At 38.2% G+C, this 16,085-nt stretch overlaps 1 protein-coding gene across 1 annotated transcript; it reads left to right on the top strand.

Annotated features, from left to right (window-relative positions):
• Window positions 1-14,042: 14,042 nt before the first annotated feature.
• Window positions 14,043-15,719, top strand: LOC127081751 (uncharacterized). Its single transcript, XM_051021971.1, has 2 exons — window positions 14,043-14,837; window positions 14,883-15,719. Exons 1-2 carry the CDS (start codon window positions 14,043-14,045, stop codon window positions 15,717-15,719), a joined length of 1,632 nt encoding a protein of 543 aa, XP_050877928.1.
• The last annotated feature ends 366 nt before the right edge of the window (window positions 15,720-16,085 follow it).

Below are 16,085 nucleotides of genomic sequence, written 5' to 3'. Positions count from 1 at the left end.
GATTGGTCTTAAGATTCAGGGGGATTTGAAAAGGGTGAGTTGACTTTGGTCAACTGGATAACCAAAAAGTCAACAGTTGATCAAAAGTCAACTTATGTCACAATATACAAATCCTTTGTGATTTTTTCAACGGGACATGTATGCGCCTTGACACAACTATAGAACATGAGACCATGACTTGTCAACGCCCTAGTGAGATAAAGAGAACCATGAGTGGAATGTGGGTGAAATAAAACTTGGATCAACTGGACCATGCGAACATGAGTATGAATGAAATTCAAGCCATGCATTAGGGTTCTAGGTGGATCAAAGATCCAAGTGCCAAGCAAATAACTAAGAATTCCAAACCAAGCAATGATCAAGGCAAGTGGTATACCAATGCCATGACCCACCCTTAGGGTTTCCAATCAATCACGAATCCCCACAGTCAACATCCCCAACCATGGGCCCATAATTAGGGTTTAGAAATTAAGTCAAGTATACAGAAGATCAGACACAAGATCCCATACGAGCAAAACCAAGAATTAGGGTCTCAACCCATAAAATGTGCAATACCACGACCCTCAAGCAAAACCCTTATTTTATTAACCAAGCATTGAATCTACGAGGCTTGTTAGCAAGTGTTAATCATGAATGATGAATATGAATGAGGCATGGATGAGGTTAGATGGGTCTCGAGTTATAGGCTGAAAAAACAAAAATAGGGGGCAAATTTTGCGGTACTACAGACGGACCAAATCCATTGAAATTTGAACGGGTTGGATAACGGGTTAGACCAAACCCGATACAACCCAACCCGCGTACACCCCTAGTTATAGCTTTATGATGTTGGTTATACCGTAAAGAAAGGTAGAAAGTTTGGGAAACGGATTATAGAAGATGGGTTATGGGTGGATGTTGGCGGCTGAGAGCCGAAGGTTGCCCGACGAAATAAAATATAAATAATATTTTTATATTATTAATGTATTAGTTTTTTTCTCTTTGAATATGCTAGATTTCCTGACTAACTCATTTAGTATAAGATTTATTAATTTACATTAATTTTACTAGTATTTGAGTTTATTATTGTTAATTATAATTAAAATATTATAATTCCTTTAAATGTTCATATGAGAAACAAGAATCGAGACTAATTGAAATAGTGGACTAATGATGTGGTAGTGTAAGTTTTCAATCTGCATAGTTAACATTTTAACTCTCAAGTTAAGAATTAAGTCCACAAAAAGAGATAAAGTGAAATATGGAAAGAATGTGTACCTTAAATTTTTTACGTATGATGAGTCTTATAAGATGGACAATTTAATGGACTTTTCACCGTTTATGGTTTAACGCTTGAGCCTTTTCTATATTGGGCTTATGGTTGGGCCGAAATAATTGCTCCCAAGACTTGCGGTGCAGTGCTGAATGGGAAGTCTTTCGGAATCTATGTCGACCTTATGATGTCGATTATTACGTAGAGGAAGGTAGAAAGTCTAAGAGTGAGTTATCGAAGAAATGGAGAACAAACACATTAAATATTTTCCCATTATTGAGACATTTTGTCAATTTTTTAAACATACGACCCTAGGTTCGTAAGTTAGGGCGTGACATTTCCATCTAGGATGCTCGAGTGTACTAAAATACTTTTGTGTTCCCAAGATAATATTTGACTGTTGTTCTTTGATCTCCTTATTACCTCGCTTTTTTTGGTCTTACATTTTTTGCATCATCATCTTCTTCGAGCTTGATCTCTCGATATCTCTCTTCTTTTTTTGACTCATTTTTCTTTTTCTCAAGTACTTTCTTGTCCCCTTTTTTGTGTTATTTTGTAATTGCCAACTTATAGAATGTACCTACTAATGTAGCAAACAAACCTGATGGTGATGAGTCTTCATTATCTACTAGGATGGAAAATCGAGACATCATGGATCATTTAGAAGTTAACCAACCCATCTGCAAACAAGACGTTCTCAGTGACAATTTTAGGTCTAGTTTGGATTTTGTGGAAGACGACAGTGATCCTGACATGAGGGGTGTTGCGGATTGCATAATGTTAAGTCCTGGTTATTTTGATTGACAATAATTTTGATAACACTAACTTAGCTGCAACATGTTGAACAAGATGTCCTAACATGTGGTTGTGACATCTTGTCTGAAACAGGTTTATACCTTGGTAACAATTTTAGGGTTAACTGTCTACAGAATATTCTAGGAATGTTATGCTTTCCCTTATGACATTCGTGATTGAGGAATCAGAGATGCGAATTGTGGTTAACAGATTCCGTTTCCTAAATATTAAGATATTTTAAGAAACTTTTGATTGATAACCTAATGTTGTGCAATTGGTGCTCGTGGAATACAATGCCCAAACCCAATACATTCTATGGCTATAAATAGAATGTCTCAAAACCTAATTATGAGCGTAGAAGATAATATAGTTGACCGTATTAGGATTTGAGTGTTTGTGTTATTTTGTGAGCCTCTCAAATATCATGTTTATATATGAGTAAGACTGTGTTGATTGGTTGTAAGCATTGTCAAGCACTCATAAGCTTTTAAGCATTGAGTGACTGTGTGTCCTTGAAGTGTATCTTCTAATTTTCTTGTAAGTGTTTAAATATCACTGATGTGATTGATAGGGAGGTGAGAAGGGTTTCACACCTATGAGTGTCTTAGGTAGAAGTTAGGCACGGGTAGTGATTAGGGTGTATTCTGTAAATTGGAGATAGTTTGCAGAAGCCATATAAACTAATACTATTTAATGGATTTCCTCCCTGGCTTGGTAGCCCCCAGATGTAGGTGTTGTTGCACACCAAAGTGGATTAACAACTTTATGTGTTATGTTATTTTATGTTCCTCTATATCTATGTTGTCCTATTATTGTTCAGATATCCGTGTCTCGACATCTCTTAGGACATATGATATCTGCATACCAGAATTTCAATTGGTATTGGAGTAGGCATCCTACTCTGTTTCTGAGTGAGATTCAGGGAAGATACTTTATGGTACAATGGAAAAGGAAAGAGGCTTTGTGAGTAGACCACCCATTCTTGATGGAACTAACTATGACTATTGGAAAGCACGTATGTGTTAGTATAAGCCATAGAGGCCAATACTTTTGGTACTTGTATCGAATTATTTATTAATAATAAAAGACGTTTTCTTTATTATGGTTGATTAATAAAGTCCCTGTAATAGATAGTCCGTTTAATGTATTAAGTGTGACTTAATCATGAGAACACATTAAACATAAGGACACTATTCTTAAAGTATCCGTAGTCGAGCTTTAGTGTGAAGTGGGATAACATTAAAACATTAAGACTATTATGTTTGTAGACTGATGATCACATCTCATGGATCATGGATAAAGAGTTATCAAGTCTTAAACATAGGTATGAATATTAGGAGTAATATTTATACCGGATTGACCCGCTATGAGAATACTATATAGAAAGTTATGCAAAGTGTCATAAGTTATTCTCATGGTGATAATAATGTATACCACTCTTCGACCTGAAACCACTATGGATCCTAGATGTAGAGTCGAGTGCTTTATTGCTGATCCAACATTATCCGTAACTGGATAACCATAAAGACAGTTGATGGGTACTCCACGAAGCATGCTGAGGGACATGAGTGTCCTAGATGGAATTTGCCAATCTTGCGTAACAGGATAAATGTCTATGGGCCCAATATTGAACTGGACAAGGGTGACACGGTTTATACCTTGTGTTCAATATAGACATAAGGGCAAAGGGGTAATTATACACATAATTATTATCACAGGAGGTTTTATCAGATCACATGACATTTTCGTGACTTGGGTAGTAGTGATGTGTTGCTAGATACCGCTCACTGTTTATTATGTTAAATGCGTGATTTAATATAATTGCCAACGCCGCGAAAACCTATAGGGTCACACACAAAGGACGGATTGATGAGAGATAGAATAATTAAGGAACATCGTAAGGTACGGTGTACTTCAGTAGAATACGAAATATGGTAAGGTACCAAATACTTAAGTGATTTTGGTATTTTATGAGATATGGGCCAAAATGCACTTAAGTGGGCTTTTTGGCTTGAAGCCCACACAAGTGGTTCTATAAATAGAACCCCTTGGGTAGAAGCATTGTAACTCACTGAGACAGAAAACACAACTGAAGAGTTGGAATTTCGTATCTCTCTCTCACTCAAAGCCTTCATTCATAACAGCTAGCACTGCGATTGAAGGAATCCGTTCGTGTGGACTGAGTAGAGATGTTGTCATCGTTCAACGTTCGTGATCGCCCCGTGGATCTGTATCAAAGGTTTTGATCATTATCAGAGATTTGCACCAAAGGTTTGAATCGCCACAAGAGGTAACGATTCTATCACTGCTCATGCCCATTCGTAAGGATCACTAAATAGAGAAATTTTTAAATTCCGCTGCGCCTTGGATGGCCATTCTCCAACAGTGGTATCAGAGCCACTTACGAAACCATGAATCTGATATTTGTTTTTATTCTGTAATAATATGATTAAAGACAGAATGAATCAAAGGTTAAATTGAGATCGATCAAGTTACATATATGTGATATATGTAATCCTGATGCAAAATACATTATATATGATATAGTGTTCTCGTTTCGTTCATTCAAACCCTCAATGATTGTTTTCCTTTGAGCGATCAATGGTCGTTTGCTTCTTGATCCGACATTAGTATGGTGAAGCAATGACGTGTTGATCAATCATACTGAATTAACAATCGAGATGTGTTTGACGGTCTGAAATCGGTGCATCAGGGTTAGTGACGGCACAAGGGTTGTGTTGTCAGAGAGTTATGCGATTGGGGTTTGACTGCACAAGAGTTGTGCTTTCTAAACACTTTTTGGAACAGTGTTAATCGGTTAACGCATAGGGTTAACCGGTTAACGAGAAACTGAATACAGCCTTCTAAACTTTTTTGGAACAGTGTTAACCGGTTAACGCATATGGTTAACCGGTTAACGGAATGCGAAATAAATTTTTTTGAGATTTTCAAACAGTGTTAACCGGTTAACGCATTTGGTTAACCGGTTAACGCAAAGCGGAAAACAGTTTTCCAAGAAATTTTTCAACAGTGTTAACCGGTTAACGCATATGGTTAACCGATTAACGCAAGGCAGAAAAGAATTTTCTAAAAGTTTTCAAACAGTGTTAACCGGTTAACGCATATGGTTAACTGGTTAACGCAAGAAAAAATTCACCCGTTCGGCTAGAAAAAGTGCTTTGAAGTATCAAGTGTTGATACGAAAAATGACGTCAATTTTAAATGAATTGTTCATTAAAATTTTCGAGCAGGGGCGCTGCCCCTTCGACCCCGTAAGGGGTGCTGCCCCCTTGACCCCTGTCCGCTGAACGGTCAGCGGAACCACCGTCTGCTGACCGGGCAGTGGAACACCCGTTCCCGCTGTCCGGGCAGCGGACCCCCAGCTAACTCTGCGTAGTGTGATCGGTCGTCGAAATTTAATTTGATTTTAATTAATTAAAGGAATTAATAATAATAATAAAGTGTTTATTATTGTCTTGTGGTGATCAGTTATGGCCTTAGTTTTCCTTTGTTTTGTTTTCGGTTTTTAAAATACGACCTGCGTGTCGTGCCTCTCTCTTAATCTCCCAAATGTAACTTCTTTTTTCATCTCACTCCCTTGTATGTAAAACGAGTTTCTTTCATGTAATGTAATGATATGAAGAAAGCAAGGAAGTCAGTGCCAAAGGAGGACAACCTTGAAGATCTTGCTTGGAGAAGCTTAGATCGTTGTTAGGTTAGCTTAGGTTCTCTCATTGGCTTGGGAGAACAATTGCGCTAAGGGCCATAACTGTTTCATTTTGTTTGTATGTATGTTGATGCATGTGAATGTATGTTGATGCATGTGAGAGACGGTTTATATGATAAACAAGCCGGTGAGATCAGAAAAATTGCAATTCCCTCAAAATAAATATTAAGTTTTAAGCTTTTCAAGTTGTAACACTCATCAAGACTAGTATCGAATAATGTAGGTTTCGCCTACGCGAGGTGCATGTTCTATATTAGTAAGGTGCGATGGGATAATTGTAATATCCAACTGTTAAAACAATGGGTCAAACTTAACTAAACAAATTATAATAAGATTATATGTATGTTTAGAAGCAAGAGTTTGGAATGATCCATATTGTCATACCCCGATTTTGGTCCTGAATTTTTTATTTTTGTTTGGCACTTGGCCTAAAGTTCATTTGCATACATTCATTCCCAAATCCATATTTTTGTTACACATTGATCATTGTCTATGCCTCTTTGATCATGGTGCTTTTGATTATAAAATGGATTTTAATATCTTATTTTTTTTTATTTTTTTTTTTCAATTTGATTTTAATTTCGAATTAAGTTTAATTCCAATTGTCAATTTAATCTTAATTGTTTATTTTACTAATGATTCAAACTCTAATCGATTTTAATTTCCAAATGAATGTTAGAGTTGATATCCAAGTGATTTTAAATGAATTATAGATTAATTTGTTTTTAATTTGGTTTTTTTGCTGATTTGTTATTATTAATTAAATTGATATTCAAACTAATATTGGATTATTCCTAAAAAATCCACATCCATTTTTATAACCAAACTGATCCATTTAGCAATGGGGGGTGTCAAGCTAAAGCAAATGATGGAAATATTTCTTCTTTGAACTCAAAAAGAATAGTTGATGTAAAGCCTAAAACAAATCATTTGGTTGCTACTTCGAGTTCTGATTGTCTCTACTGATGACAAATGCCAAGCAGCCTTCTCTGATAGCTATTTCAAAAGAAAAAATCAATTGGCTAGGAATACGTTTGAAAACCACACGGTTGCAATGCCCAATAACATTGGGAATTCTGACGTTCAAGAAGCTAGTAGAGTACTTTGCAACCTGAGGTTTACCAAGAGGCGGTCACATAAAGTTGTTGGGTTGTCAAGTAAATCTTCAAGAGCCTCATTGGTGTGGACACTTAGTAGCAAAAATTCTTCTAGAAATGATAGGAACTCGTGGCATTATCAAAAGGTTTCCATGGAAAAGAACAACATATTACAAATGCATGAAATAAATACAAGTTGCCAACTGCAGGTGCAGTAAGCATAAACCGAAGGTGTGCATATACTACGTAAAAGAGGAAATCCACAGCCAACCAATTTTCACAATTGCAAAACTTTCTCGAAAAAAAACATTATTTTATACTTCGCCTATGAGTCACCATTTCTATATATCTCAAGAAATGCAATTTGTTTTCTCTACATTATCCTTTGCTACCCATGGTACATTTTCCAGGTTGGGTTCAATATCTAAGGTCTCGTATTCAGGAGTTTTGGTTGGTGGGCTTCGTTGAATCGGCAGCAACAGTCTGATTAAATGAGTTTGGAAGCTCAGTTCCGAACCTGTCATGGTGTCGGTTTGCAAGGCTATCACTTCGTTGTGGGGTTATGCCGTCGCACTTCCTGCAGCCGGACATCATGTTATCCATAGATGTTGATGATGATTCACCTTCAAGTTTTGGTTTCTTCAAGTTCAAGACACCACCATCAGCTGCAACGGAACCACAGATGGTAAGTCCAAAACAACAAGCTGCTATCTAATCAATCCTGCACCAAAACTAGTCCTACATCAAAATTACTTGCGAAACTTCCATGACAGAAAAACGTAGCATAACAGCAGCAAGCCAAATGGAATCACTCAAATTACCGTAAGTGAATGTCGGCATTGTCATTACAGCAAACATAAACCATAACCCTTGAGACCAATATATTTGGATGGATTGTTAGTCATCAACTTCATAGATTGAACATCCAGATCCCTCAGTATCTGCAAAAATAGTAGCATTTCAAATTCCATAACAATTGTGATCAGCATGTATTAAAACAGTTCAAAGGTTATTGCAAGAGGTTCATCATCGAACCAATAAGTGTATATCTATTACCCGCGCAACAATGCCATACTTGTTGGTGTAAGCCCTAGAGGCCAATACATTTTGGTACTTGTATCGAATAATAAAAGGCATTCTCTTTATTATGGTTGATTAATAAAGTCCCTGGAATAGATAGTCCGTTTAATGTATTAAGTGTGACTTAATCATGAGAACACATTAAACATAAGGACACTATTCCTAAAGTATCCGTAGTCGAGCTTTAGTGTGAAGTGGGATAACATTAAAGCATTAAGACTATTATGTTTGTAGACTGATGATCACATCTCATGGATCATGGATAAAGAGTTATCAAGTCTTAAACATAGGTATGAATATTAGGAGTAATATTTATACCGGATTGACCCGCTATGAGAATACTATATAGAAAGTTATGCAAGGTGTCATAAGTTATTCTCATGGTGATAATAGTGTATTCCACTCTTCGACCTGAAACCACTATGGATCCTAGATGTAGAGTCGAGTGCTTTATTGCTGATCCAACGTTGTCCGTAACTGGATAACCATAAAGACAGTTGATGGGTACTCCACAAAGCATGCTGAGGGACATGAGTGACCTAGATGGAATTTGCCCATCCTGCATAACAGGATAAATGTCTATGGGCCCAATATTGAACTGGACAAGGATGACACGGTCTATGCCTTGTGTTCAATATAGACATAAGGGCAAAAGGGTAATTATACACATAAGTATTATCACAGAAGGTTTTGTCAGATCACAAGACATTTTCGTGTCTTGGGTAGCAGTGATGTGTTGCTAGATACCTCTCACTGTTTATTATGTTAAATACGTGATTTAATATAATTGCCAACGTCACGAAAACCTACAGGGTCACACACAAAGGACGGATTAATGAGAGATAGAGTAACTAAGGAATACCGTAAGGTACGGTGCCCTTAAGTGAGTTATGGAACATCGTAAGGTACGGTGTACTTGAGTAGAATACGAAATATGGTAAGATACCATGGGCTTAAGTGATTTTGGGCATATTATAAGATATGGGCCAAAATACACTTAAGTGGGCTTTTAGCTTGAAGTCCACACAAGTGGTTCTATAAATAGAACCCTTGTGCAGAAGCAAAAATTTGCGGTTGCATTCTTTTCGTTTTCACTCTCTCTCTCTCTCACTCAAAGCCTTCATTCGTACCAGCTAGCACTGAGATTGAAGGAACCCGTTCGTGTGGACTGAGTAGAGACGTTGTCATCGTTCAACGTTCGTGATCGTTTCCGTGGATCTGCATCAAAGGTGTTGATCGCTACAAGAGATCTGCACCAAAGGTTTCAACCGTCACAAGAGGTAAATATTCTATCACTGATCATGACCATTCGTAAGGATCTCTAAAGGAGAAATTTTTAATTTCCGCTGCGCTTTGGGTCGCAATTCTCCTTCAATACTCCCTAGAGTCAACAGGCAATCCCAACTCCTCTTTGGCTTTTGCTTTATCAACGACAGATTCCTCAAATTCTAGCAGCTGGCTCTCCATGTTTGCTGTTATCTGTTAAATACAAGTGAATATAAGAGTTTATTATTGATGTAACATTTTACATGGCTAGCTCAAAAGTGGAGGCATACTCTGGCACCAGCTTCATCTAATCCTTTGAGGGCATCTACCTTCGTTCCCTTGCACAAAAAAGTTCAGCACCAGGATTGTAAAGATGTTTCTTCTACATCTAGCAGTTCATTTGCTCCTAATTATGTTGATTCCCACTCCAATGCAATTGATTTGAGTTCTCTTCATCCCCCTCCAGTTCCTAAAAGAATTTATTATTCAGAAAAAACTCCGAGGGAGCAAGTAGAGGTCCTGAATCGGTCCTCAAAGTCAGATGATACACCACAACAATCAACGCATCAAATCTTCCATTGCCAAACCTATAAAAAAGAATACAACAACAACACACAAATCAGTATGAATTTCAAAGAAAGAAAAAAGAAGAAATAAGTCCTATTTTCATCTAAACAGGTTCACAGTGGTGAAACCTTTCTCACCGGCGGTAAAATTTCACAAACAACCCAAAAGAGGAATTAAGACAAATTCAAGAGGAAAGTACGTGGTTCATATTACCATTTCTAGATCAAACGCCAAATTGAGGCAAACAAGCTGAGCACCTTAAAGCACTCCCAAGAGCATGCCCTTTTGATCTCCATAAGCTGAATCAAAAACCCTAACCAGATGAGTATAAGAGGAGAGAGCGGCGAAAAACAAAAGAACCGAGGGAGGAGAGCGGCTACTGTTCAAGAGTAAAAACCCTAAAGTTTTTCTTTCGACGGAAAAACGGCAAAAACCTAACTCTAAAAAGAAGGGAGCGAGATAACCTAGAGCCGGCATTTTTGGAAGGAACACCAGGGCTTCATTTCGACGCTGCTTTTAAGAACCCTACTGACACCCAAGCGGACGATCCAACGCACACCGAAGTGGATTCGCCGGAAGAGAGAGCATTCTGAAAGAGGATCCAACACGACCAATTCAATCACCGTCGATCAGGTAAATATCGGTTCCCCTTTGGGTTGATCTTCTTGCTTTCTTTTCACTTGGATTCACGCTTCACCATTGTCCTCTTCACTGCTTTGGCTTAGTTTGTTGTTGCTTGTTCCACCTTCTGTTATGATATTCTTGTTTCTCTGTGACCGTCTACCACGGCTTGAGAGAAGAGGCATTTCTCTTCAAATGTGTTACGTTGTTCTTTTTAAAGGATAGTAATAAATACTGTTCACATTTTTTTGTTTTTTTGATGATTAAAGCTAATAAAATATTCCCTTTGTTGGGAAGAAGAACCGTGTCTGGGAATTGACACCACCAATGCTATTGCTGACATTTCGTTTTTTCATTGCCTACCCTCCATTAATTACGCCGACAGCTGGCATTAAGGGTCTTCATTGCTTTTGTTCCGTCACCCAACAGCCATGCGGCTAGGGTGACTGTTGGGTTTCTCCTATTCATTTGGGGCCACTCCCGGAGTGGGACTCCTTCGACCCAAGCCCAAATGCTCGGCCCATGCCGGCCTTTTGTTATTTGTTTATTTTATTTTTATTTTATCTATTTATTTTATTTTGTTGTTTATATATTTGGGCCACTGCAAGTCTAACAGTAAGTTAGTCATGGCCTGGCGGAAATGGAGCTAGCTTAGCTACCCTTTGGTCCTGGGTTCGATACCCAGTTGTGTTGTGTGGGGTTTCCTTCAATATTTTTTTACTGTCCCATCTTTTCCCTCAATTCTCACATATATAATTACTTTCCTTCAATTCTCACATTTAATTAAATAGTCTTACTACTAACATGTTTCTATTGTTTATTCATTTTTATTATTTTATTTTTAATATAACTTAAGTGATTATTCTTTCTTTGGGATTTATGTGAAATATAAATTTTTATGTGTGAGGTATGTTTAAATCATGATAAATCATCTCATTGCTTTGGGATTTCATTGATAAAAAGAAAGAAAAACCATTCAAAAAATAATGATAGATATCACTAAACTCTCGATTCAATGTCGAGCCCCATTTCCACACCCTTGTAAGTCGATTGCTTTTTAAGCATCGCCATCAACCTCACTTGGCTTACTCTTGGGCCTTCTTACAATGAGCTCTTAAGCAACATCAACTCAACTTTAAACAATTTCAAACCTCTGTACTTTGATTATTTTAATTTAATATTCAAATCGTTTTCTAAATAAAAGTTGGAAGAAAAAGGTTACCTGGATGGAATGCCCAGTCGTAATCCCGAATATTAGGCTCAAGCTGTAAGAGCTTGCAAGCCGTTAATATTCATCTTCTCTTTAACACTCCAATATTCAAAATCATTTTCTTAATAAAGTTGGAAGAAAAAGGTTACCTGGATGGAATGTCCAGTCGTAATCCCGAATATTAGGCTCAAGCTGTAAGAGCTTGCAAGCCATAAATATTCGTCTTCTCTCCAAAACACCTGTAAATATCTCAAACCATCTTCTTAATAAAGTTGGAAGAAAAAGATTACCTGGAGGGAATATCCAGTTGTAATCCCGAATATTAGGCTCAAGCTGTAAGAGCTTGTAAGTCATAAATATCCGTCTTCGCGCCAAAATATCCGTAAATATCCCAAATCACCTTCTAAATAAAACGTGAAGAAAAAGGTTACCTGGATGAAATGTCCAGTCGTAATCCCGAATATTAGGCTCAAGCTGTAAGAGCTTGCAAGCCGTTAATATTCGTCTTCTCTTTAACACTTTAATATTCAAAAATCATCTTCTTAATAAAGTTGGAAGAAAAAGATTACCTGGAGGGAATATCCAGTTGTAATCCCGAATATTAGGCTCAAACTGTAAGAGCTTGCAAACCATAAATATTCTTCTTCCCTCCAAAACATTCATAAATATTCGAATCATTTTCTTAGCAATATTGGAAAGAAACAGACTGCCTGGGTGGAATGTCCAGACGTAGTCCCGAGTATTAGACCCAAGCTGTAAGAGCTTGTAGGTCACAAGTACTCGTCTTTCAAATTTCAAAATACCTAATTCCTACCTTAGTACTTTTTTCAATAAGATGGAAATGGAACATGGTGTATACCATGCACTCCTGAGGCTAGGATTCGAGATGTATATCTCGCTCATCCAAGTTCTCGCCATCACCCAAAATACATCCAACCAATCAAACTCTTTTCTCGCCGCCGTGCGATTAATCAAAAAACCTTTTTCATAAATGAAAGATATACTGTCTTAAGTGATACAAAACAATGTTTCGGCCACGATTGTTGAGTAGAGATAAATGACGCTTTTCCGAATGTAGATTTATAAATCCGTTCGATGTGTGGTATGCGTCCACTCCTCATCTGTTTTGGGTAAAACAATGTTTTCGTCGATTAATACAGTATAGCTTTCGCTAAAATCGACCAACAAACAAACATTTTTCTACCCAGAACTACGTAAGCCTTGATTTCTCTTTTGAGATACGTAGGAGCAGGATTTTTAAATCTTGTCAGGCCCACTAATAAAAAACTTAGGTTTAGTCCTTTGTCAAAAATCCAAAAACATTTCTTCTCTCTTATATTCTTTCTTTCCCACCTAATAAAAGCCTAATATTTCAACTAACACTAACGCACACAACTGACCTAATGGTTCCCGTTGAGTACAACGGACGTGAGGGGTGCTAATACCTTCCCCTTGCGTAATCGACTCCCGAACCCTGATATTGGTTGCGATGACCATATCTTATCCTTTCTTTTGTCTTGGGTTTTATCGATATTTCCCCCTTTCGTTTTTAGGAATAAATAAAATTCGATGGCGACTCTGTTCAGTCCGTCATTGCGAGCGTGCGATCGCGCTTCGCTTTGAAGTCGTATCCCCATTTTTTTGAGGTGCGACAGATGGCGACTCTGCTGGGGACTGCATAGTTTCCCTAAGTGAGTCAAGCCTAGTTAGGTCGTTTGTGTGCCTTTGTTTGTTTACCTATGTGGCTTTTCTTTATTGTTTTTACTATCTCTATTGTCATATTGATATGAATCTGTTGTATTGGTTCGATTATGGTTTGGTGCTTGGATACTCTGATTGCAAACCTTGTGGGAAAGACTTTTTACCCGAGTCTCGAGTAAAAACATAAGATAGGACGAGGTTGAGTAGTGCGGGTCCGCGAGATGTATTTCTCGTTGGGTCGGTACGAGAACCTCACTTAGAGTAGATTCTTGAGAAGATGTTGTCGCTCGGCAAGTAAGTTGTCGTAAGCTTCGATATTTTCTTTAGGATCCATGACTCTGAGAACCATTTGTAGAACCTTAGTTCTTTGCCCAACTAGGAAAGATGGTTGCGTAGTGTGGGTCTGCGAGATGTATTTCTCGTTGGATCGATGCGAGAACCTCACTTAGAGTAGATTCTTTAGATGGAGTTGATGCCCGGCAAGTAAGTTGCCGCAGGTAGCAAACAGTCTAATGGATCCATGACTCTAGGAACTTTTTCAAAAAAAAAACCTTAGACCATACCCGGTGAGAACCATGTTCTATACAAAGCAATCAGACTTATCCATGCCATAAGCCTATTAAACCTATACAACAAAAAATGCATTACATTCATACATTGCATCAACATCATAAAAAGCAAACTCTTAGTTACCTCTTATTTGTTTAAGGAATTGAGAACTTGAAAATGACAACTTCAATAAGACACACTTTCACGCTTAAGTACAAGGAACCTAAGTTGGACAGTTTGAAGGGTTTGATCTCTGATTTGTCTCTCAGCAGACGTGATGAGTTCAGAAAAAACTATGGGAAAATTTTGAGCCTTCTAAACAAGAAAGTTGACTATGAAATTATCAGCTCTCTGGCACAATATTATGATCCCCCTCTGCGTTGTTTCACATTCGCTGATTTCCAGCTAGCTCCTACTTTGGAAGAAGTTGAGAGGATCGTGGGACTCAAGTTGAAAGATTTTAATCCGTTTCCAAAGCTCGAAGAAGATATGGGCCCAAAGAAGATAGCTTCGGCCCTAAGCATCAATGTCCCGACTGTTCGAGACAATTGGACTGAAAAAGGGGGTTGCAAAGGTTTTGCCGCAATGTTTTTAGAGGATTTAGCTCTAAAGTTCAAGAAAAGTGGAAATTGGAATGCATTCTATGCTGTGTTGGCTTTATTGATCCATGGGATTGTGTTATTCCCAAATGTTGAAAAATTTGTGGATCAAGTGGCCATAGAAGTCTTTCTCTCTGGCAATCCAGTACCATTTCTCTTAGCTGATATTTACTATGCCATTCACACTCGACATGAAAAGAGGGGTGGAATGTTGTTATGTTGTGCTCCTTTGCTTTACACTTGGTTCATGCAACACATGCCTGAAGAAGGTCCTTTTGTGGCAAAAGAACTTAAGTCTCCCCAGAAATTAGCTTCTCTCACCGCGAGTTCCATCAGATGGTATATCCGAGAGTGGGAAACCCCAGACATTATAGTCAGCTGTGGGGAATTTCCTAATGTACCGTTGTTGGGTACCAAGGGTTGCATCAACTATAACCCTATGTTATCTCGATTACAACACGATTACTCCATGGATGGTCCTCCTGACGCAAAGGACTTACAGCCATTTGTGCTCTCCGACATCCAAGCAAGCAATCCTGATGTAAGAGCAGTACGAAAGGCTTGGTTAAAGGTTGTAAGAATGGGTAAAGAGTTTGGAAAGAGAAACATTCTTGCCAAAGAACCTTACACGCAATGGATGAAAGAAAGAGTTGAGAAAATCCAGTTGCCATATATCTTAAAGGCTCCAGCTCTTCCTAAAACTCCTGAGCCCGAGCCCATACTCCCTGAGGACATGGAGAAACTCGTTACTAAGGTTAAGGAGCTCGAAGTGGAGAATGCCGAATTACGAATTCAGATGAACCGAGTTATCTTGGAAAATCAGAATTTGAAAGAGGAACGTAAGGGAAAAGCCCAAGAACTTGAGGATAGCAACAAGAGAGCTAGGCTTTTGGAAGACCAGAAAGATGATCTTGATCATATCCTATTGGGTTCCACATCAGTGATCCGAACCAGGAAGGAAGAGCTCAAGAAAGCTGAGTATAGGATTTGTGAGTTAGGGAGGTTGTTGGATAAATCTCTCATGGATAAAAAAGAAATTAAGCTTGACTTTGAGGCACAAATCCGTGACTTGAGGGAAGCTCTGAAGAAATGCGAGGAAAAGTTGTCTCGCGAGATCCTCCAAAAGGAAGAAGCTGAAAGGAACTGTCACCATCTCAGGTACGAGTTGGAAGAAGCTACTAGGAGGTTTGCAATTTTGGAGAGCCAAGAAGGTGACGCGGCCTATTTACTCCTGAAGAATGATTGTGTGTACTAGAAGAGGTTGTACAGAGAAGCTAGAGCAACCTTAGATGAAGATCAAAAGGTCATCAAGGAACTCCAAGAGCTCTATGTTGAATGGAATGGCAAGTTCCGCAACTTGGCTAGGTTTGTTAACCTCAACATGTTGGAACTCCCAGAAAAACTCCAGGAAGCGGATTGGTGTATGTGTCCAGAAAACACGCCTCCTCAAGTTTTCAACTTCGTCAAGTTTATCAAGAAGATGATGAATGAGCTCACCACAGATCTGGCTACGATCTTAAGAGCTGAGACAGAACTTAAGTTTACTTGTACTTGAATTTGAATTGTTGGTGTTTAAATCTTTTTGTATTCGAATCATGTGTACTTGAAGTCAAATCCCTTT

The sequence above is a fragment of the Lathyrus oleraceus genome, chromosome 5 (assembly GCF_024323335.1).
Source record: "Lathyrus oleraceus cultivar Zhongwan6 chromosome 5, CAAS_Psat_ZW6_1.0, whole genome shotgun sequence".
NCBI classification, from domain to species: Eukaryota; Viridiplantae; Streptophyta; class Magnoliopsida; order Fabales; family Fabaceae; genus Lathyrus; species Lathyrus oleraceus.
Note: the sequence above shows the minus strand (reverse complement) of the source record. Positions and strands in the feature narration are given on the sequence as shown.

Excerpts from the sequence above, each read along its gene's own strand:
- LOC127081751 (XM_051021971.1), top strand. The coding sequence starts at position 14,043 with ATGACAACTTCAATAAGACACACTTTCACGCTTAAGTACAAGGAACCT. Across the intron at positions 14,838-14,882 it reads GGGAAACCCCAGACATTATA|GGTTGCATCAACTATAACCC; the intron begins GTCAGCTGTGGG and ends TTGGGTACCAAG.